The 22,114-nt window shown below is 44.6% G+C and overlaps 1 protein-coding gene across 2 annotated transcripts in view; it reads left to right on the top strand.

The window, feature by feature from the left end:
- Positions 1 to 22,114, top strand: part of SORD (sorbitol dehydrogenase) — a 43,291-nt gene that overhangs the window by 8,824 nt on the left and 12,353 nt on the right. Inside the window, exons 2-4 of one of the 2 annotated variants that reach the window (XM_014847058.3) lie at positions 10,705 to 10,738; positions 15,233 to 15,397; positions 20,017 to 20,176. In XM_014847058.3, coding sequence (XP_014702544.1) covers positions 10,705 to 10,738; positions 15,233 to 15,397; positions 20,017 to 20,176 — 359 coding nt within the window. The remainder of the gene's footprint in view (positions 1 to 10,704; positions 10,739 to 15,232; positions 15,398 to 20,016; positions 20,177 to 22,114) is intronic. The other variant, XM_070502361.1, reaches the window with a different exon arrangement.

The following is a 22,114-nucleotide window of genomic DNA, read 5'->3' as shown; positions in this document are numbered from 1 at the left end:
TTTCAGTTCCCAGAAAGGTTATAAGTTTTTTGATATAAATAGGGGAGGTTTGTGGGATTGGTGAAAAGGAATGGGTGGAATCTGAAACGTCTTTAGAACTTCATTTCCAGTTTTGTGAATGTTTATAAGATAAGGACAGTTGCTCTCAATTCCTCAGAAATTGGGTTGTAACTTAAATGACATCATAGGTTGATCTGCCTGTCCCACTACATCATCCCTAATTTACTTCTTTCCCTCTGGGTACATAGTCTTATTTTAACTTAGGGAAGAAGGCCTATATAAAAAAAGTTCCTATCAGGCTCTGAATATCATCTTCCACTTTGCCCAAATTTCTGATCATAAGTTGCTAAATCCTTTCAAATACCTTGTCAGGTTTCAGCCAGGACAAACAGTAAATATCTATGACAGTATTAAACAACTCCATTAATTTTTTTTTTATTATTGTTAAGGAAGATTAGCCCTGAGCTAAAATCTGTTGCCAATCCTCCTCTTTTTTTGCTTGAGGAAGATTAGCCCTGACCTAACATCTATGCCAGTCTTCCTCCACGTTATACATGGGTTGCCACCACAGCATGGCTGACGAGTGGTGTAGATCTGCGCCTGGGATCTGAACCCATGAACCCAGGCCACCAAAGTGGAGTACGCCTAATTTAACCATTATGCCACAGGGCCAGCCGTCCATTAATTTTTAATTTTAGTTTCCCCTTGACCGTTTACGGGAATAATGTAGCAGTTTTTCAGAAAATCTCTCAGAGTCTTGTTAACTCTGGGAAGGGCTCATACTGGGCCCTTCTTTGAAGGTAGATTTTAGGGGTGTCTGTAAAGCCATAGTTTAACAGACTTTTATATAGTCTTTTCTTTTACGTACCTCTTATAACTTGGTTTTTCATTAGCTTTTTGCAACAAAACGTTCAGTATTTTAGAATTTTGGAGGCTTTGCTTTTAACTGCAGTTCTTAAATGACCTAATCTAATTGGAATGTTCCTTCTAATGGCCAATGTAATTCCCCTGAGGTGGCGGCAGTTTGATAGGACCCTACCACAAATGGGGTTCAACTCACATTTCTGTCGAGCCATATCTGACTGCAAATAGGGTACAACCCGCATTTCTGTCTGACCATATTTTGGAGCTCCCAGTTTGACAAAAATTCACGAGAGGAAAGACTGTAGTTCTTAAATATAAAATCAGCTGGAGTTCCTGAGGGAGGTTGATCATTTATGGTTGTTCTAGAACAATTGTCCCCCATAATTTAGAGTGGCCTGTTCTTGGATCACTGAGGCAGGAGGTTATGTGTTTTGGGTCAAGTCTGCGCTGCTTGTGAGGACCACTTCCTAAAGTGTCACCAATGGGCTGTTGGTCTCTCTTTTATGTCTTGGAAAATCCTGGACACCAGGTGGTGTCAGGTTGCTCAAGGTCCTAGCGTGACCAGTCCTTTATGTGTACCTCCCAGACGAGCTAATGGAGTTCCTTCTGACCTAGGAAGGGGGTATGATCTTTGCTTGTGAGGCCCTGTGAGATGGCTGCACGTCACAGACAGTGCTGATACTTCCACTAGGTTTCTAGTCACCTAGAAACACCCTAGACCCTAGAAAGGGGTCAGAAGGACCAATGTCTCTTATCTTCAGAGTCAGAGGACCCTCATTGGGTGATAGGAGAAGCTAAGGGTTCTGCATTGGTTATGAAGAACAGCAGAATTTCTCATTGTAAGAGACTGTGGCCACTTGAATAAAACGAAAAACTAATAGAGCTACAATAATATTCACCAAGAAGAGTCCTTAAACCCGAATCCTCCAGCTGGCTAAGAGGAGGATGGACTCTTCCCCTCCAAAACAGTGAGGGCAGAAAAGAAATCCTTGAACCAAACCTCCTGCCTGAAGCAGAGGCAGAATCTTCCTTCTAAAATGGAAGATAGAGCTGACTATAACCAGAAATGCCTGAATAAAGATCAGTTTGATCTAAACCTCAACCTTAAAAAATTGGGAGTTTTGGATCCAGGAGGATTCACCACCGGATCTCCGGGCTTGCCGGTGGAGTTGTCAGAGCTCAGTGGTCTCTTGGAAGTACCTTCTGGGGGTCCACGGAGGCACCAGGGTTTCGGGGTGCTCGCTCTGGATCCTGCTGGCTCTGGCAAGAAATGTCGACCAATTGAGGTGGATTTTGATAGACAAACAAAAAGAAGTTTATTTGGGCTTTGTTAGGACTGCAGCCTGGGAACACAGATTCAAGTAGCACTTTCCAGCCAGTGAAGGGAGAGGAAAGCTTTTATAGTCGTGGCTAACAAAAGCAAAGAAAAAAAGGGAAAGGAATGTCTTTTAACAAATTCCATATGCAAGATAGTCGTGGGCTGAGGGTCAGCTGAAACAAACCATTAAAATTTAGAGATGTAGAAAATGACCTTGATAGGAATGAGGTCTCTATCCCGATCAACTTATCTTCATTGAGAAGACTTGCAAATTCATTTCAGGCATCTAGTGAGTTCAAGAGTTCATTCTGAAGGAGGAATTGGTTCCTCTGCTCTGCATGTCTGCCTGCTCCATTTTGGTGCCTTAACATGAGAGCCTCTATCTTTCAATTCCACATGGGAATTGAATTCTGTCTTTGAATTACTAGTTCATGAAGTTGAGATATAAAACAGTCAAATTAGCTTTTCTCCAGAGAAGCTATTTTTGGGGGGTGGCTTTGGTTTTTTTCATGCTCTAGGTTTCACTTGAATGGTAAAAAAAAAAAAATGGAGTTAACATGTTGAATGCCTACGACGTTCCAGGCATGTGTTGGGTGCTGTAATACGTGCTTCACAAACTATCGGAGATGAAGAACCAATTTTATTTTTATTTCCAGCTGGCCACAGACCAATAGGTGTTGCTGCATTTGGATGTTGCAACAATGTCAAAATGCTGTAAACATTTCTAAATGCTCTTGTCAATTTCTATACATGTTGCATCACATATCAGTAACAGTCCATCAAGCATCCTGAGTACACTTGATCTCCCTTTTTTTCCTGACAGCCAGCTCTACCAGATTTCAGGCAGGAGGATCTGGATGGGGAGAAGATCAAGAACTGCACAGCCCCCAGTTCCAGGGAGCTGAACACTGTGGAGGGGGTGTAGTCAGATTTTTGTTTTATGATATAGGGGAGGAAAAATAATTTTCCCTTTACCTTCTAGGTTCGTGGCTGAGATCCCTAGTTAAAAAAAAAAGGCAGATTAATAGAGAAAATCAAACAAGTTTAATAATATGTATACCTCCTGTATACATGAGACATACTCAGGAAAACAGGGCAACTCCCCCAAATGGCCCAAGCCACCAACCTTAAATACCATCTCCAGCTAAAGACAAAAGAAGGGCCAGCCCTGGTGGCCTAGTGGTTAAGTGCAGTGCACCCTGCTTCAGCAGCCCAAGTTCAGTTTGCAGGTGCAGACCTACACCACTCGTCTGTCATTGGCCGTGCTGTGGCAGTGGCTCACATACACAAAGAGGAAGATTGGCAATGGATGTTAGCTCAGGGGAATCTTCCACAGTGAAAAGAAAAGGAAAAAAAAGAAAAAAGAAGATGTTGGGAGGGATGGGGGATCAGCTATGGAAGGTTACCAGGAAAAGCACAGTAAACAAGGGTAAGGTTGTTATGCAAATTTAAGTCAGTGCCTTCTCCATGGATTAGAGTTTCTAGAGATTTAGTCATCCTTCTCTTCCTGGGGAGAGGGAGACCCTTACAAATAAAGATTTCCCTTATAAATGTAAATGTCTCTTACAAAAGGGTAACTTCTACTCAGCTTTCAGAGCTTTTCCTATGTCTGCTCTTTCTTAAAAATAATCAGCCTAAAGTAATCCTTATGCCAAAGAGATATATTTCAGGGTAATAAATTCTGCTCCCCTTCGATGATTAGCTGTATGAGGAAAGAACAAGTTAAAAGGGAAATAGTCATTTTAGAATGATGGGTTTACGTCGAATTATAAAAGGCAGAGAAAATAATGTGTCAACATCAAGTTAAAACATTTGTAAGGGCCCCATGAAGGTATTTCTTGATTTTTTGCTCTTTGAGGAAATGTATTCTACCTTAGGTCAAAAGAATTGCTTTGAATCTGTAATAATCTTTTTAAAAGTAAGATAATTCTTTATCTGTAATACGACACATTCAAAATATCCCCTCCTTGCATATATACATTCCTGTTAAGATTTTTGGGTGAGGACGAGGAGATGCATAATGAGGGGGGCATGAACATCAGCGGCCCAAGTGGTTCTGCCATCACAGCTCTTTCCCTTGTTAGTTTTGCCACCAGCTGACAGAGCCAGCTGCTTCTAGATGATCCAATTAAAGGGCCCTGATAGGATTTAAGGAGCACCTGAATTAAACTGGGAGATTACTCTGAGGGAGGAAACTGGGCTCTTTAACCCTTTAATGCCTGAGCTAGACTTGTCAGTACGAGGCACTGGAGACTGAAAATAGGATCTAAAACTCCTTCAGAAACAGGAAAATTCGTGTAGTAGTGTTACCGAGCCCCAAGGGACGGGTGACTGGCAAGTGCATCCTTTTGCCCAGAGCTGCTCCCCCCCGCCATGCCCGCCCCCCATAGAATGAGACTCGATTCGGAATAGCAGAGCGGGAAGGTTCTTCATCAGTGAACGGAGGAGGCAGACCTCCTGCTCTAAAACACCTCCCTGAAGGGAAGGTGAGCAGGGTTCTTATGGGATGTGAAGGGGGAGGGGTCTCCGCGTCGTCGCTAGGGACAGGGGCATTTGGGGCATGCGCAGACCTTCCCTTCTTGCACACGGCACCTTTTGCACACGCTTCCTTTTTGCGCATGGCACCCCTTCGCCACCTTGAAGTTTTCTGGTTTGGACTGGTTCTCTCGTTCGGCCTCCTGGAATTGTGCTGCCTTGGTTCTTATAAGAAAGCCTGACTTAAAAACAAAGCATTAGACGTGGAAAATGTTTTAGGGACTTCCCTGGGTGACCGTAGCAAATAGCCCAAAGAAATACCTCCCTCCCCCTTATCGTAATTATGTTTCAACAATAAAACAAAACTCAAAGTAGAAAAACAACAGGAAATTAAACCCAGCAAATACTGCCGTGTCTGCCCACTACTGTGGGCAGTGCCTTTGTCCACAAAAAGCCAAGGGGCACAAAGCTAACATTTTCCCCTAAAAGCAGCAGGAGCAGTCAACAATATCATAAATAGGATTTTAGCACTTTAGGTAGTAAGTCCTAGTACTGCTAAGAGAGCCCTATTCTGAAGGGAAAAACTAGAATTATGGGTGTGGGGGAAATGCCTCTTCTAAAATCGCAGGGGAGAGAAATTAAGGAAGAGAAATATGTACTCATATATACAATATTGGCATCCACTTGCTGAGTCTTTTAGTTTGGCTCTTAAGAGTTGGCAGTTTTCCCAAAATCAGATTTACACTAAGAACATTAATTACTGGAGAAAATATGTTCAGATTTTGCAAGGTGATATTCAGCATGTCAACCTACAAAAACAGAAACCAGTTTAAGAGGCAAAGTGTTTATTTGGGATCAAGGAATTGCAATTCAGGGAGCACAGATTCAGGTAGAAACCCAAATAGTGTTCTGGTTACAGGAGAGGGTCTCAAACTTTTATGGGAAAAGGTGGGGAAAGATGAGCTAGGTTGTGTTGAAGAGTTCATTGGTGCTGGATGGGGTAGGCTGGGTTTGTACTTCATAGGTTGGCTTGAGATTCGCTCATCAGGCAGAAGGCTAGACTTGTACTTCATTGGTTAGTGATTCCATCATTAGCAAAGTCCAGTTTCATCAATCATTACAAACAGGATAATCATGTCCTTACTGACTTCTTGTAATGTTGGTGGTTTCGTCCAGTTTGGAAGATAAAACAAGATGTGTAAGGCAATTCCTTTGAAATGGCTGCTCTGGCTCTATTTTAATATGGCTCCACTCATGTCATCTTTCACAAGCTCAATAATTTAAAAAAAAAAGTTGCCTTACGTAGACCTGAACACAGTGAGCACTTAATCAATATTACTAACAGATTAGAGCAGGCAACAAAGCTCAGAGACTTCATATTTTTGCTTAAAATATAGAACCATCTAACAGGTTCATGTATGGTTATGGTCATACATTTTGAATTTGTAGGAAGTTATTTTTTAAAGTTTATCTATTTATGACAGCTGAGAAGTAAATAATCCTTTACCCATCTTGTATGGATTCAATTCTAGGTGCTGGGGAAGCTCAGGAGCGGAAGGGGTCGCCTTCCCAGCCTGGCCAGGACAGGGAAGGCGTCTTACAGGAGATGATTGTTTCACTCTGTGTTCATGATTCATGTTCGTGAGTCTCTATCCCTGACCCGGGCCCAAGCGCCAGTCCCACGAGTACAACTGCCTATTGGACAGCCCCACCTGGGTGTTCCCAGATTCCGAAATCCCAACATATCCAAACCTGAAACTCCCCACATTCCCACAGGCTTTAGGAATTCATCTCAGATGCCTCCCTTCCCCTCACTTCCCGCCTCATGTGGGATCTTGAAGAAGGTGAGGGACCAGCCAGTGGAGAAATGGACCCCGTGGGGTGAACAAGGGAGCACAGAGGGGTTTGGGAATTTCAGAAGCCTTGTAGGGAGGCACGGTGGCCGCAACATGGGGGGTTTAGGATCTTAAAGGGCCACTGGGCATTTTAAGTGGATTTGCATTTTAGAAGGATCGGTATCAGGAGAAGAAGGCCACTGGGAGCCCAGAGAGCCTGGGCTGGAGACCGGCTCCGTGGCCTTTGGGAGAGTATCTGACCCTTCTACTTTGACCCCGAGTTTGCCAGGAACAGAGCAGCTAGAACAAAGTGTCTTATGACAAAATGGCCAATTAGGAAACCTTTGGGTTTTCCTCCCACCTCAAAACACCATTCAAGCACTCAAGGGACGGGGAAGATTGAGGAGGGAGGCAAGCAAAAATAAGATCTCCTTTGCTCTCAAGGGTGCAGGGCAGCCAGCCCACAGGTTGACAGGAGACCTGGTAGACAAGAGCCGGTGGCAGAGGTGGGCTTCCTGGAGCTCTGCCTGCTGTCCTTCACCCTAAGGCAGGCGGTGCAACTTGACACTCCCACAGCTGATAGAATCAGGCCTAAAAACACTTCTGGAATCCTACTCCACTTTCTTCCAAATTCCAGCCCTTAAAAGAGCAGTCAAGTTCTCTTAATGTTGACATGAAAACAAGGGAAATGCAACTTTTCTCTAAAACAATTTTTAAAGCTTTAACTTTTCAAAAGGAGAAGGACAAGGTTGTCCAGAGCTGGTTCGACCATACTCTGAGCTAATTCTAGAAAAAGAAGTTTAATTTCATTTCTTTTGTAATAAGAGCTAACTTATTTACTCTGAGTTGGGCGCTCTCTTTTATGATTGTCTTTGTGATACACAGGAGGAAATTGAGGGCACAAAGAGGTTACGTAACTACCCCAAGGTCGTGCGGCTGATGGCAGGGAGCCTAGGTTTGCACTTGGACAGGCAATTCCAAGGTCTGAGTTCGCCACCACTGCACCACCCAGCTTAGCTGGAGGAGGGAAAAAGCATCTTCCCCTGATTTCTCCTCATGTTGAGGCCATTGCTGCAACCCAGGCAAGATGTACTGAGGACGTGAATTCAGATGCGCAGGTGGAAGTAGAGGAAAGGGGGCCATTCGGATTTCTTTAGGAAATACGTATTGAAGCTAATTTGAGAAAATATATTTAGGAAAGGCAAGAGAACATTTAGGGTGCGAGAGGCACGTGAGATGATTCTGTGTTTCCACAGAGCGTTCTTCCTGAAGTATTCTCATGATTTATTTGGGGGAAGAAGGGTGGCGGCTGAAGGGGATAGAAGGGAGAAAATACGTATGTGATGTATTTCTGACTTGAAGTCAGAAAAATGCTGGAAAACTGCCGTAAGTATAGTAAAGAACCATTATTCAACTCCTCTTTATCCCTTGTTACTATCACTCATAGAAAGATAAGAAGTCCTGTTCAAGAAACCTTCAGTACACCTGATTACACAACCTTTGGGAATGAAGAAAGGGGCTGTGGGGATAAAAGTGAAAGTTCGAAATCTCAGAGGAGCTAGGAAACTTTGATAGATGAGAAATAGGATAAATGAAAGAATATCACCACCGAAATCTGAGACAGAAAAGGAGATTAAGTAAACAGGATTGTAGCCAACATCATACCAAGTAAGCACAAATGCAAAGCAAGGGTTTTTAGTAACCATGCTGTAATAACTTTCTAAAACATTGTGAGCCCCACCCCTGAGCTTAGGATAATATTTACAAACTTAAGGGCTGATCTTAACATGGTCTTGTGCTTAGGTGGCATGTCTTCTGCAGAGAGGGGAGAGCGGAGCCAAGGTGAGATGTAAGAGTGATTAGAGTCACAAGAAAAAGAATGAAAAAGGAAAGCTGGTTGGCTGGGAGGGGTATTTAAGTTCTTGGTGAAATGTGTTCGGCCACTGAGGAAAACCAGGCTATTGGCACAGCACCCTCTAGTGTCTGGGAGAGTCACTGCAGCTTTGCCTGTGGGGTAAGGCCAAAGTTGGTCAACTCTGTTAACTCCAGCAAATATTTACTGTAGTAATCTCTAGTGACCCAGGGCCTATTTGGTGTGCCCAACTGTTGCTTTGGGCTGCAATCTTACTACCTCTCCACTCCCAAGTGGGGTGTTCTGGCCTGGCCTGGCTGGAGGCATGGATATGAAAAGCATGCTGTGGAATTCTCTCTCAGTGCTGGGAAGTTGCCTACTAGTGCCTTTACAGAGTAGGGTGGGTTCCTGTTCCATGTTTGAAATAATGGCTTTAGTCTTTATTTTCAATTTAACCTGCAGTTTAAAATTGCACCCAGTATAACAGAAACATAACTACATGGCAGCCCCTGATGTGATGTAATGTCAGGTGTGGAACCAGCAACTTCTTTGAGAAAGATTTTGGTGGCAGCCAGCTATCTTGAGTTGCCCATTTCTAGAGGGATTCCCCACTCTCTTCCCTCCCTCCCTCTCTTCCTTGCTCCCTCCTTCCTTCTTTTCTTCCTTCCTTCCTTCCTTCTGTAGCCAGTTTAAATTATTAAGAGATGAAAAATTGCCCTGAGCCCCTTTTCCCCACATCAGGCTGCTTTGGATGCACCTCTACGATTTACTACCTTAGTGTTACCATGGACAGGTTGCTAAATCTCCCTGTTCCTCAGTCTCATCTTATGGAAAGTGGAATAATAGTGGAACGTACCACATAGGGCTGTTGGGAGGATGAATGGAGGTGATGCGTGCACAGCACTCAGCATAGGACCTGCCACAGAGAAGGTGGCAGTGTTAGCTAATCGGCATTTGTGTTATCACTTTGGGCTTTGCTTCCCTGAAGACAAGGAGTTCAAATGAGCATGGAGCTGCTTCAGACAGGGCTGGTAATCTGAGATGAGTGAGAACCTCAGACCTTCCATGGAAGCACTATTGTGGAGAGAGATGAATTAAAAACAAGTGTGTCCCCCCACCGTAGGTTTCCGGCAGGGCTCTGTACCTGGTGCCAGAGATTGAAGGTGCAGTCTTCAGCATCAAGGTTATTTTCTTGTTAGCAAAATAGCCCCAGTGTCGTTTATTGCTACCTATAAAAGCATCTGAGGAAGCTTTCTGAAGGAGGCAGGCTTTGAGCATTGCCTCCTCCCCGAGCGCTCTGCGTGGGGCCCTGCCCTGGACATCCTCATCACCTCATTGACTGCTCCTTGCATCACCCCTGAAAAGGAGAAAAGGCATATTCCCCTTTATGGGTTCAGTGGGATGAAGTGTGGCAGGCTTGGGAATAAGACACACCTGGGTTTAGCCCTGGTTTATCCACTCTGTGGCAGTATGACCTTGACCAAATTATTTAACTTCCTGGCCTCAGGTTTCTTATCTGCAAACTGTGGGCTGTGGCGAGAAACACGTGCCATGAGGTGTGTAAAGCCCAACACGCCATCTGACACATAGTCGGTGCTGTAAACATCTCTCATCCCTTCCCCCTCTTCCTAGCTGCCTTCAAAGAATTAATAAAATGAACACTTTGGATTTGGCCACTCACTGTCCTTCCTCGTCACCAAGAATTTCCTAGCCAGTTGGCAATGGGGAGAAAAAGCTTGGTAAATAGTAATGGTACTAATAGCTGTGAACATCAGAATAGCTCAGATTGCTTTTTAAACCTGTGAGAGTGGCCAAAATGCAGGTCCTGTGTGTTCCCAAGGGACCTCTAAACCTCCACATGGGAGGTTTTGGAAGAGAGGACCAAATATTGGGCTGTGCACTGATGGAAAGGGAAAAGAGCGGCAGCCTGCACACTTGGTCCAACCTGCTCCAGACAAAAGCCCCCACATGTAACCGCCAGAATCACCCTCATCCTCTCCCTGTACCAGTTTGCCAGACCAAACAAATCTGTATCTAAGAATGTGTTTTTCCTAAAGGGAGGGATCTGTATGGAAGGCAGATGTTGAGACCCAGAAGCAGCCCAAACATCCTTTCTGCCTGGCGTTGCCTTTGGCATACTTCTCAGTCCAGGGCAAGTTGCACGGTGGCTGGGGTGAGGTCAGCTATTAGAGTCAGCGTTATTCCATGTACCCCTCAGGCAGCCACCAGAGTATGGTCTGAGCCTGAGTTAATTCTAAGTATTTGAATGAAATTCCACTTTAATTTTTTTTAACTGAAAATGTGCATAAGGTAAAGTTATTATGCATGCTAAATGATTTTTTCTGTTTTGTTTCCTTTAGGAGAACTATCTTATCCCTGAACCAGGCCCCAATGGTAGGTCCTTGGGAAACTTGACATATGTTTTGTTGTTTCCTGTTGTGTACCCTGGAGATACGTGTGCATTGCTCCCTTACCTCTTGTCCTACTGTTTATTACTTTTGCCTCCATTAAAAACTATGTCTTCATTAGGCTTGAACCTAGTCCATTGTCCACAGCACGACTGGGTAGATTTAACTTGGCTGCTACATAAAATAAAGGAAGTAGTGATAGAAAGAGAGGAGTTACCATATCACACTGCTGACTTGTCCCAAAGAGTTTTCCATATAAAATGTCTTCAATTTATGGAGCAAAGGCAGAATGGTTCTTCTTTTGACCTAATGACAGAGTTAGGTTACTCTCTCCACCGTAAGCTGCTATTTCAGGTGGCCAAACCACGTCCTGACCCTGACCCAAACTTTCAAAAGGAGTGAGTCTATACAACTTAATTTTTTAATTAGAAAAGAGCATCGTGCCAGGAAGACCAGGACCTTCTGTCCACTGGGGATGGGAGGGCCTGCGTGGAGCCCTGCCGCACTGCCCTAATCTCCCACGCACAGAAAGTGAGTGAGCACGCTGGGGCAGAGTTCCCACCACCTTTGCTCCACTCCTTCTGGCCTCTCACTGAGCGAGCCTACCGGGCTGAGCTGACGTGCATGTTTCCTGGAGTGGTATCTATGCCTTGGGAGGTTATGCTGCCCTGTTGGCTAGGCAGATCTCTGCTGACAGTTTTCCAGTCTCTCCTGTCCCTGGAGTCCCACTTCATAATCTGCAGGACCCTGAAGTGGGGCTGGGGACAAGAAGGAGAGTGTCTATACATAGCACATCCCACACCCAGCCACTCAGCGCCCCTTTCTCTCCCTTGTTTTTCCTTTTTTCTTTTTTCTTTTTTTGCTGAGGAAGATTTGCCCTGAGCTAACATCCATGCCAATCTTCCTCTATTTTGTATGTGGGATGCCGCCATAGCATGGCCGCCAACGAGTGGTGTAGGTCCACGCCCAGGAACTGAACCCAGTCTGCCGAAGTGAAGCACGCCAAACTTAACCACTAGGCCAGGGTGCTGGCCCCTCCCTTTCTGTCCTTGATGAGTTGGACGTGTGCTTCCCCACCTTGCCCCATCTACCTCAGAACTGTAGCTTCTGTGTGAACATTAGATTGAAGGAAGCTTTCCTGGAACCTCCTGAGCTTTGCTACTCAAAGGTCAGTTGGTTTATTGATTTATAGTGATAAGAATACAGACAATAGCTGTTTCTGTGAGTGTTCAGCAAGTAATGTATATTTAGGACTTACGTGTTTTCACCAAGATACCGTGTTCAGAGAAGTGAAAGAGACACGTCGCTGAAAAGTTGAGGTGAAAAGTCCTGAAAACTTGCTGTTGATTCGAGAGGTGGCCAAGCAAGGGCTGCCTTAGCCTCAGAGCATCCTGGCACAGCTTCTCTCTCTGAAGCAGCGTGGTGTTCTCACTTTGTCCTCTCTTGCTGCCCTTGAATTGGAAGAGGAAACGATGCTGAATTTCAGCGAGGGTTCTAGCAAGTCAGATTTACTCTCTTGTTATAAATTGGTAATTCAAAAGAGGAAACTCTAGAGATAGTTTTCGTAACTCAAATGATTTTTCCCTACCTTTGATCTCAGAATTCACCCTGCCATTTCTTCCTCTGTTCACCAAAGACAAAGTCCCACAGAGCCACACCTGGTGGATTGCCCAAGGTTTGTGGCAAGGGCAGTGTGGAAGACATCTGGATGCAGAGCAGAGCTGTGGGTCTCTTTGTCTTTCTAAGGCAGAGCTTTTTCTCAGGGAGATATTCGTATCATGGCCCTCTCAGTCAGACTAGGCCAGTAATCCTTTAGGATTTATTTCGGCAAAGGGACTCAGGAGCATTATTATTTTAAACTTGGAGAACTGACAACAACAATACCACCAAGTCTCACTATATCCAAACCTGTGAAGGGGAAATGCCAGTTGAAATCATTGGATGGTTTAAATTAAAGCTGCTCTTTTTAACAAAACAACAGGCGTGAAGAACACAGTCTGATAGCTCTCAAAGTGCTGCCAAGCCTAGGTTTGGCCAGCCTCCCTCGTGTGAATAGATAAGAATCAGGCATAGCGTACCAGTTGTCTGGAAATAGTTATCTCCTAGAAAACAATTTTTTCCCCTTAGGTAGTTGGTACATTTCTTCCTACTGATAATATCTTGTTTATTCTGTATATCAGAGTTCTCTGGAGAAACAGAAGCAAGAGAGAGAGGAGAAGAGAGAGAAGAGAGACTTATTATTTATTTATATATAGATTTATTATATATGTATATATAGAGAGGGCAGGGGGAGATTATTTTTTTTTAATTTTTCCTTCTTCTCCCCAAAGTCCCCCAGTACATAGTTGCATGTTCTAGTTGTGGGTCATTCTGGTTGTGCTATGTGGGACGCCTCCTCAGCGTGGCTTCATGAACAGTGCTAGGTCCGCACCCAGGATCCAAGCTGGTAAAACCCTGGGCCACTGAAGAAGAGCACGGGAACTTAACCACTCAGCCACGGAGCCGGGCCCCAGGGGGAAATTTATTTTAAAGAATTGACTCCCATGATCGTGGGGACTGGTAAGTCTGAAATTCATAGGGCTGACCAGCAGTCTGGAAATTCAGGTGAAAGTCGATGTTGCAGTCTTGAGGAGAATTCCTTCTTCAGGAAACCTCAGTCTTTTCTTTTAAGGCCTTTGTAGGGGAGGAAAACTTTTCCTTTCCTCCCTTCTCGGTTCTTTGGCTGGCCTAATAATTAGATTGACACAAGACAGATTAACAGGATAAAAACAATTTTAATTTTATACGTATGGGAGCTCATAGAAATATGAGACTCAGAGAAGTGACCAAAGCAGGCAGCTTTGATACCTTTTAGATAAAGAAACAATAAATTTGTGAAGAATTGACAAAGAAGTTTGGGCTTGGGGTAGTAAATTAGTAAAGAAGTAACAAGGTTTATTTATAGTCTTCTAGGCCTTGAATTCCCTGTCTCTGGTGATAAGGATGTCTCTGTACTTGCTAGAACAGGGAGGGTACCTTTCACGTGGGAAATGTATTTCCTACTTTCAGGGGGACAGAGGAGGGTCAGAGTGTCCTTACACTGGCTGTTTCTTAAGAAACTTTATTCAAATAATCAATATGCCAAAGTGGCGTTTTTTGGGACCTGAACCCCATCACCTTATTCTGATTGGATGAAGCTTACCCACATTATGGAGGGTATTCTGCTTTATTCAAAGTCTGCTTATTTAAATTTTTTTTAAATTCAGGTATAATTGATATACAACATTATATTAGTTTCAGGTGTACAACTTAATGACTTGATATTTGTGTATATTGCAAAATGATCACCACAGTAAGGCTAGTTAACATCCAATACCATACAGTTACACATTTTTTTTTTCTTGTGATGAGGACTTTTAAGATCTATTCTCTGAGGGTGGCCCCATGGCCAAGTGGTTAAGTTCACGTGCTCCACTTCAGCAGCCTGGCGTTCACCGGTTTGGATCTTGAGCATGGGCCTACACACCGCTCATCAAGCCATGCTGTGGTGGCATTCCACATAGAAGGACTAGAATGACCTACAACTAGGATATACAACTATTTACTGAGACTTTGGGGGAAAAAAAATGAGGAAGATTGGCAACAGATGTTAGCTCAGGGCCACTCTTCATCACCAGAAAAAAAGAAATCTATTCTCTTAGCAACTGTCAAATATGCAATACAATATTATTAACTGTAGTCACCATACTGTACATTATATCCCCATGACATTTATTTTATAACTAGAAATTTGTACATTTGGCCTCCTTCACCCATTTTACTCACCCTCGTCTCCCCAAGTCTGCCGTCTATCAGTTCTCTGTATTTATAAACTCGGTTTTATTTTTGTTTTTTCTTAGATTCCCTATATAAGTGAGATCATACAGTATTTTTCCTTCATCTGACTCATTTTAGCATAATGCCCTCAAGGTCCATCCATGTTATTGAAAATAGCTAGCTTTCCTTTTTTATGGCTGAATAATGTTCCATCGTGTGTGTGTGTGTGTGAGTGTGTGTGTGTGTGTGTGTATACACATATATATACACCACATTTTCTTTATCCATTCACCCATCAATGGGCACTTAGGTTGTTTCCATATCTTGGCTATTGTAAATGATGCTGCAGTGAACATGGGGGTGCTCACATGTTAATCACATTTAAAACATACCTTCACAGCAACATCTAGTGTTTGACCAAACAACTAGGCACCATAGCCTAACCAAGCTGACACATAGAATTAACCCTCGCATGCAGTTATTTGGCTCTGTGGAAGCCTTCTTGCTTTTCAAGCCTTAATTGGGGTTGCTGTTGAGTTTGTTTTCCTCTGTGGACTAAATTTTGTACCTGGCCTTTGAAACCAAGACCTCTCCTTTGTCCAGAGGAAGAACACCAGGGTGCCTCAGAGTAATAGAGGGGTTGTTCCCTCGCTCACTTGTTTTCTCCTTTCTCTTCTTAAACCAGAGGTGCTGCTGAAGATGCATTCCGTTGGAATCTGCGGCTCAGATGTCCACTACTGGGAGCATGGTCGAATTGGGCATTTTGTTGTGAAAAAGCCAATGGTGCTGGGGCATGAAGCTTCAGCGACAGTCGTGAAAGTGGGATCATTGGTACAGCACCTAAAGCCAGGTCAGCCAAGCCCTTCAACTAAGGGATTTATTTGTTCATTCAACATAAATATTTGTGCATGATTTCTTGGAGCCAGGCCCTCTGTTACACATGGGGGATACAGCAGTGAACGGTACAGCCTTGGTCCCTACACACATGGGTCTTCCACAGGGGAAGGGAGAGCGAGGACAGATAGTTGCTTAATCACAGTTGTGTTGAGGGCAGGAGAGAAGAATACGGGGTGCAATCTGTGTGTTCTACCCAGACCCCGGCTCGTCTGAGGAACACCTGAAGGTAGGTAAGAACTAAACTAGGAAAAGTCGGGGGAGTGGGGGGGCGGGGGGGAGAATGTTCCAGGTGCAAGAACCAAAGCTGCCTCCGTGTGCTAAGAACCAGGGCATTTGGTGCAGTCTTTGATTTTATTGGCTGGCTGGGAAACTACCAATAGTTTCCTAGATTTGCTTTCTTCATCCTTGCAGAGGGAGGAATTCTCAGCTGTGGCAGACTGTGACATTCCCCAGCACAGTGAGTTCAGTCCAGGCTGTCTTGGCGTGGCAAGCTGTCGGCTTTAACTTCCTTTGAAGCTGACGAGGCTGCTGCACAGCCTGGAGATGAGGTCAGATTATTTGGGGGATGAAGGGGGTTGGCAAGAGGTGCTATCCTGTGTTAGCTATAAGGCTCTCTGAGCCTGGCTACGTGAGGAGGGATCGACCAGCTCTGAAGGAGCTAGACATATGTGTTATTTAGGAATGTTAAGTCAGGGCCTCCATTCCTCATCAGTGGAAGTCAAGAAAGCCCCTGAGGTTTTGCAAGGTTGTCCCAAAGTGGAAGGTTCATAGCTTCCGACAACCACTGATTGCTTCTTGCCTGTGGGATGAGGTCTCTAAATGTAAGTCATAACAAGGAGTGGGGGGTTGCTAAATTTAAGTTATAACAGGTGCTTAGTCAGCATCTACAATGGGTCCCGCCTTGGGCCAGGTAATTTGAGGGATATAGAAAATTGAGAATATGTGATCCCTGGATGCTTTGAGCTACTTGAGGAGACTGGATGTCAGGACATACATAAATGCCAACAATTAAAGAACTAGACTATATGGGTGCTATTGGTTTGCAACCTTCTTGGGAGCTTCCCAGCTGTAATATGAAACCAGCCCCATCCATGGAGGGCAGAGAGAGACTGAAGAAAGAGGCGGACCACCCCAGATTGGCAGGTGGCAGGTTTAATAAGCAAGGGAACTCACATGTGAGGCTTGTCTTCGGTGGCTGCAAGATGAGTAGATCTCCACACCCACCCTCCAAATCTTACAAGTTTATATAGACGCCTTAACTGGATTCAGTCATGTGGTCTCGACAACACATTGCTCTCAAGGCTGAATCCTTGAAAATGGTTCCCACTGTGGGAATGGTGGGGATAGTGTACATTGCAAGCAGGGTGGGGGCTGGGGTGGTGAGGAGCCTCCAGTTGCCTAGATCCAGTTCTCAGGTCAGCGGGTGGTCATGTCCTCTTGAAGACCTCCTCCAACAGTCAGGTATGGGAAAGAATAGGCTCTGGGAGTTCAAAGAAAGGGCATTTGTTGTGGGCAGAGGTGCTTAAAAAGAAGGTGCATGGAGGAGATAGGTTCAGCTGGACATTTAACAATAATAATTATAAGAAGGAGAAGAAAGCAGTTAACATTTATTGATTTACTATTTGTTAGTCTCCAAGTTAAATACTTACATGTATAATTATTTATTTCATTCTTGAAACAACCCTACGAGATAGGCATCATTTTCCTCATTAACAGGTGAAAAAGGTGAAGTATAGTGATTGCCCAGGGTCACACACCAGTTAGTCTCAGAGCTGGGGTGCCTGTCTTGGTCTGCTTGACTCTAGAGCAAGTACTCAGAGCCACTGGGCTGCCCAACGTCTGGAGACGAGAAAGATTTTGTATTTGAGTTAGTGAAGAGGTCAGAATCTAAGATTCCAATTAAGAGGAACAGAATAAGAAAATTACAGAGGTGGGATTACATATCTCAATTGCTAATAAGTTGCTGCTTGGAGCAGAGGTTCTGTGTTAGGAAGTTAGTGGAGATGATAAAAATGCATAATCTGTATAAAAGTCCCTCTTTTAAAAGCACCATACAGGGCTGGCCCCATGGACAAGTGGTTAAAGTTCTGCACACTCTGCTTTGGTGGCCCAGATTTGCGGGTTTGGATCCCAGGCATAGACCTGCACCACTCATCAGCCATACTGTGGAGGCATCCTACATACAAAATAGAGGAAGATTGGCACAGATGTTAGCTGAGGGCAAATCTTCCTCACCAAAAAAAATAAATAAATAAAAGCATTGAACAACTGTGAGTTACATGTTATCATAATGAAATAATAATTAGAAGATAAAATTGAGTAATATAAAACTCCACCTGATTATGGAGGATCTTGAATGCTAGGTTGAAAAACTCATTGTTGGGGCTGGCCTGGTGGCATAGTGGTTAAGTTAACATGCTCCACTTCACCGGCCTGGGGTTCACTGGTTCAGATCCCAGGTGTCGACCTACATACCACTCATCAGGCCTTACTGTGGCAGCATCCCACATACAAAGTAGAGGAAGATTGGCACAGATGTTAGCTCAGTGACAATCTTCCTCAAGCAAAAAAAAAAAGAGAGAGAGAAAGATTGGTGACAGTTGGTAGCCCAGGGCCAATCTTACTTACCAAAAAAAAAGAATTCATTGTCAATGGGAGAAGCATAATTTGGAGAAAGTTCATTGGGCAGCAGAGAAAGTAGCAAGGAATAGAACAAAGAGAGATATACAGATAGAGGAACACATTTTAGTTGTCACAAGGATATCTGTGGAAACTTTCTTTTTAGAATATGATTTTTGTTTAAGTGTTTCATATGCTAACTTTGACTTAAAGTTTTTTTTTTTTTTTTTTTTTTTGCTGAGGAAGATTGGCCCTGAGCTAACATCTGTTGCCAATCTTCCTCTTTTTGTATGTGAGTCGCTGTCACAGTATGGCCACTGAGATGAGTGGTGTAGGTCCATGCCCGGGAACTGAACCCAGGCCACCAAAACAGAATGCGCTGAACTTCACCACTAGGTCACCAGAGCTGGCCCTGACTTAAAGTTCTAATCAACTAATCTAGAAAGAAGAGTGGTTCTTAGTATTTGCTTACAAAATTTAAGCATAAATCTTAAAGAATCAATAAATCTAAGGCATGGAAGAATTCTGAATTCATGAAAAATCTGGCCATCTATTTCATAGTTTGAATTTCCTCTACAATAATACCAGCTCAGATAATTATAATAATGATAATACCGTAAAAAATAGTGAATACTGCTGTATATTACTACTGCTATCACCATTGCCATCACTGCTTTTAATGAGCACTAACTACAAACCAAGACTGTATTCTGTGGGTACTTTTAACACAAAAGACAGAAAAAATAGCTGAACATGTCTCTGCTTAGTAAAGGGCAGACTTCCCAGGGGTTCCTCAGAGTCAGGAGGGCCCTTGCGTGGCTAGTCATCCCTCTGGGGTGGGGGTGGGGGTTGGTGGGAAGGGACACAAGGGAATGAAATTTCTGAGGTAGTGGTGATGTTCTGTATCTTGATATGGGTTTACATTACACAGGTGAATGCATTTATCAAAATTCATCTAGTGATCCACTTAGTATTTGTGCATTTCATCAATATCTAAATTTTGCCTTAAAAGAGAACCATAAACAAGAATTGAACTCTGGTTAATAATGTGCAGATTGGAATCTTTAAGGAGGGAGTGTACTGATGTCTACAACCTGCTTTGAAATGTGTCAGAAAGGAAGATGGATTGATGGATGGAGGAGAGATGGATAGATGGGAGGGATGGACGGATATGTGACAAAGTGAATGTAGCTAAATATTAATAGAAGGATCTAGGTGGAGGATATCTGAGTGTTCACTGTAGAGTTGTTTCTTTTGCTTTGCCTTATTTTGAGTTGTTTACAACTTTGCTGTATGTTTGAAAATCGTCATAGTGAAAAGATAGAAGAGCGCTTCAAAGGCTGGGGTAGCAGTCTGGGAGAGCCGGCTGTTCACAAGCCTGAATGTTACTCTGCTGTCCCAGAGTCCGAGGCCTCTGCGGTCATGCACCTTAGCCGTTCTGCTACCAGGAATCAGTTGACTCTTAGTTATTATCTAAAGACAATCAGACTGAACGTAAAACCTGCCAGAATGGTGGCTCTTGTGTTTGTAAATCCCTTGCCCCGTATTTTCAAAACAAGTGAAGAAAAAAAGGTGCAAACTCCTCGCACTAGCTACCTCTTTTGCAGCAGTTTGAGATGGGAACTGGACCTGGCTTGCCTTAGAAATGGGACTGGTTCTGTGTTTCCCAAGCTGGGAGGTGGCTGTGGAGCTGGAGCGGCAGTTGACTTGTTCCATGCGTTGGTAAAGGGCCAAAGCAGTCTGTGGAGAAGTGGGCTGGTCATTTTCTCCCAGAGTGTGAGTCTGTGCTGCATCCTGTGTTTCCTGTGTAAGCACTAACAGGCTGGGCTTGCCTAGGGCACCCTGGGTCCCCAGGGAGGAGGGTGGCTCTTTGGGCCAGATTCTCCTGCTGGCATCTGCCCATGGATGTGCATCCCTTCACCATCTCTGCCCCTGCTCGTGTTTCCTCTCCAGGTGATCGTGTTGCCATTGAGCCTGGTGCTCCCCGAGAGACTGATGAATTCTGCAAGATTGGCCGATACAATCTGTCGCCGTCCATCTTCTTCTGTGCCACACCCCCCGATGACGGGAACCTCTGCCGGTTCTATAAGCACAATGCCAGCTTCTGCTACAAGTTAGTGCCCATGGCCCCACCATGTCACCTGGGAGCGCTCCTCCTCTGTTTGTTTGATGTTCTTCTAGTCTCCTGTAGTGATTTCTTTGTTTCTTTCAGCTCATGATTCCAGACGTGAGGTGTCCCCCTGGGCAGGCCTGCCCTTCTTGGTGGCATTGAGTCACCTGCCTCACTAGCCGACCAGGGCTCAGACTGACTCCCAGGGCTTGGTTTTAGTCTTTCAGTCCACCGTTTCCTCACCTAGAGCAACAATAGAAAGCTGTTGCTGAAATCACTCACTCCTCTCTAGCCGTCATGGAGATAACTTGTGGTTCGTCCTTCGTTATTGGTCTCCACTGCGGCTACGGGAAACAGAGCTTATAACAGCAGTGACCTCGATGACAACAACAACAAACGAAAACAGCAACAGCTGGGGTTTCCTGAGGAGGCATGGCATGGGACCAGGGCATGACTTTCAGGACCCTGGATCCACTCCCTCCCAGTGAGTGACTTTGGGGAAATGACTTAGCCTTCCTCTGCTTCAGTCTCATTTAATCACTTGAAGGTTAAATAAGGCAATGCGTGTAAAGTCACAATTATCATTACTATGTGCCTGGCCTTGTGCCAATAAGTGCTCCTCATGCCTTATCTTATTTAACCCTTAGAAGAATAGTGGTGAGGTGGGCACCAGTCCTGCAGTTTTGTGTAAGGATCAGCAGAGGCAGGAGGAGGCTAATTGACTCGGGCACAGAACAGAGCTAGAAGTCAAGCCTGGGTAGCTCCTAATCTCAAGCCCCTGCCCTGTGGTCAGTACCCTATCCCAACTCTCAGAACGGCTTCTGTCTGACAGAAGCAAAGGGCTGCGCCTTCCACAGGGGCCCTGGCCCATGGAGCCCTGGGGTTGTGATGTACCGCTTTCCTTCTGACCTGATCAGGTGCGTTTTCCTCCCACCCCAGCCTGGCCCCAGTGGTGGCTCTGTTGGCCAGGATGGGGCTTGTCCGATGGAGGCCAGCTGCTGGTCGCAGGGGCAGCCTGACAGATCTGAGTTTTCTCGTGGCCACTGGAAGCCTTGAGAAGAGTCACAGGCCAGAGACCGCGTGTTGAGTTTAAGTCAACACCTGCACCTGCTCTAGAAGAAAGCAAGTCATGCGGGCAGAGTCCACCTTTCAGCGAGTGGTTCCTGAACTAGCCCACCTTTTCTGGGCTCTTTCCAAGTCAAGGCGTCAAACAAGACTTTCATGGAAAGCGGAGGAACAAAGCGGTGAAGCTCAAGACTAACCACTGATCTCTGCCATTTACCAACTGTGTGACCTTGAGCAAGTTACTTAAACTTTGCAACCTCAATATCCTTGCCTGTAAAATGGAGATGATAATGACACCAATATGATGATATGCATAGAATTATTGATGGGATTCAATGAGAAAGGCATATCAAGTACTCACCATGAGACCTGGCACATAGTAGGTGCTCAATAAACAGTGCCATGATACGTTGTAGCCGTGGCCTTGTGTCTGGGGGATGGTACGGGGTTAGGCCTGAGACGGAGCCTCGCACTGGGATGGAGGGTGGTTTGTAGGGAATTGTGGAGGAGAGGGTGTTCTGGTTGATGATGGTGATGGGAGGGCTGAGGAGGGCCTCTAGGGGCCACACAACTCCCACCTTGACCTCTCCTCCCAAGGTGCTTTCTGCCTATGTCCCCAGCCCAGCCCTGGACCTAAGCCCTCCTCTCTGATTTCTCTTTATGAGAAATTTCTCTACACTGCCACCGCCTCTTTATTTTCTCACCCACCTTATTTTCTTTCTATCTTCCTGCTTCCCCCTTGGCTTCTTGATCATCCTTTTGCCTGTTCCCTGAACCCTATTGTGAAAACCACCAAATTGCCTTGTCATTCTCTGGTGTTTATAAAGTCATGAAAGATTAGAGTTGGTAAGAAAGTTAGAGTCCTCTCATACCTCT

The sequence above is a fragment of the Equus asinus genome, chromosome 2, assembly GCF_041296235.1.
Source record: "Equus asinus isolate D_3611 breed Donkey chromosome 2, EquAss-T2T_v2, whole genome shotgun sequence".
Classification (NCBI taxonomy): domain Eukaryota; kingdom Metazoa; phylum Chordata; class Mammalia; order Perissodactyla; family Equidae; genus Equus; species Equus asinus.
Note: the sequence above shows the minus strand (reverse complement) of the source record. Positions and strands in the feature narration are given on the sequence as shown.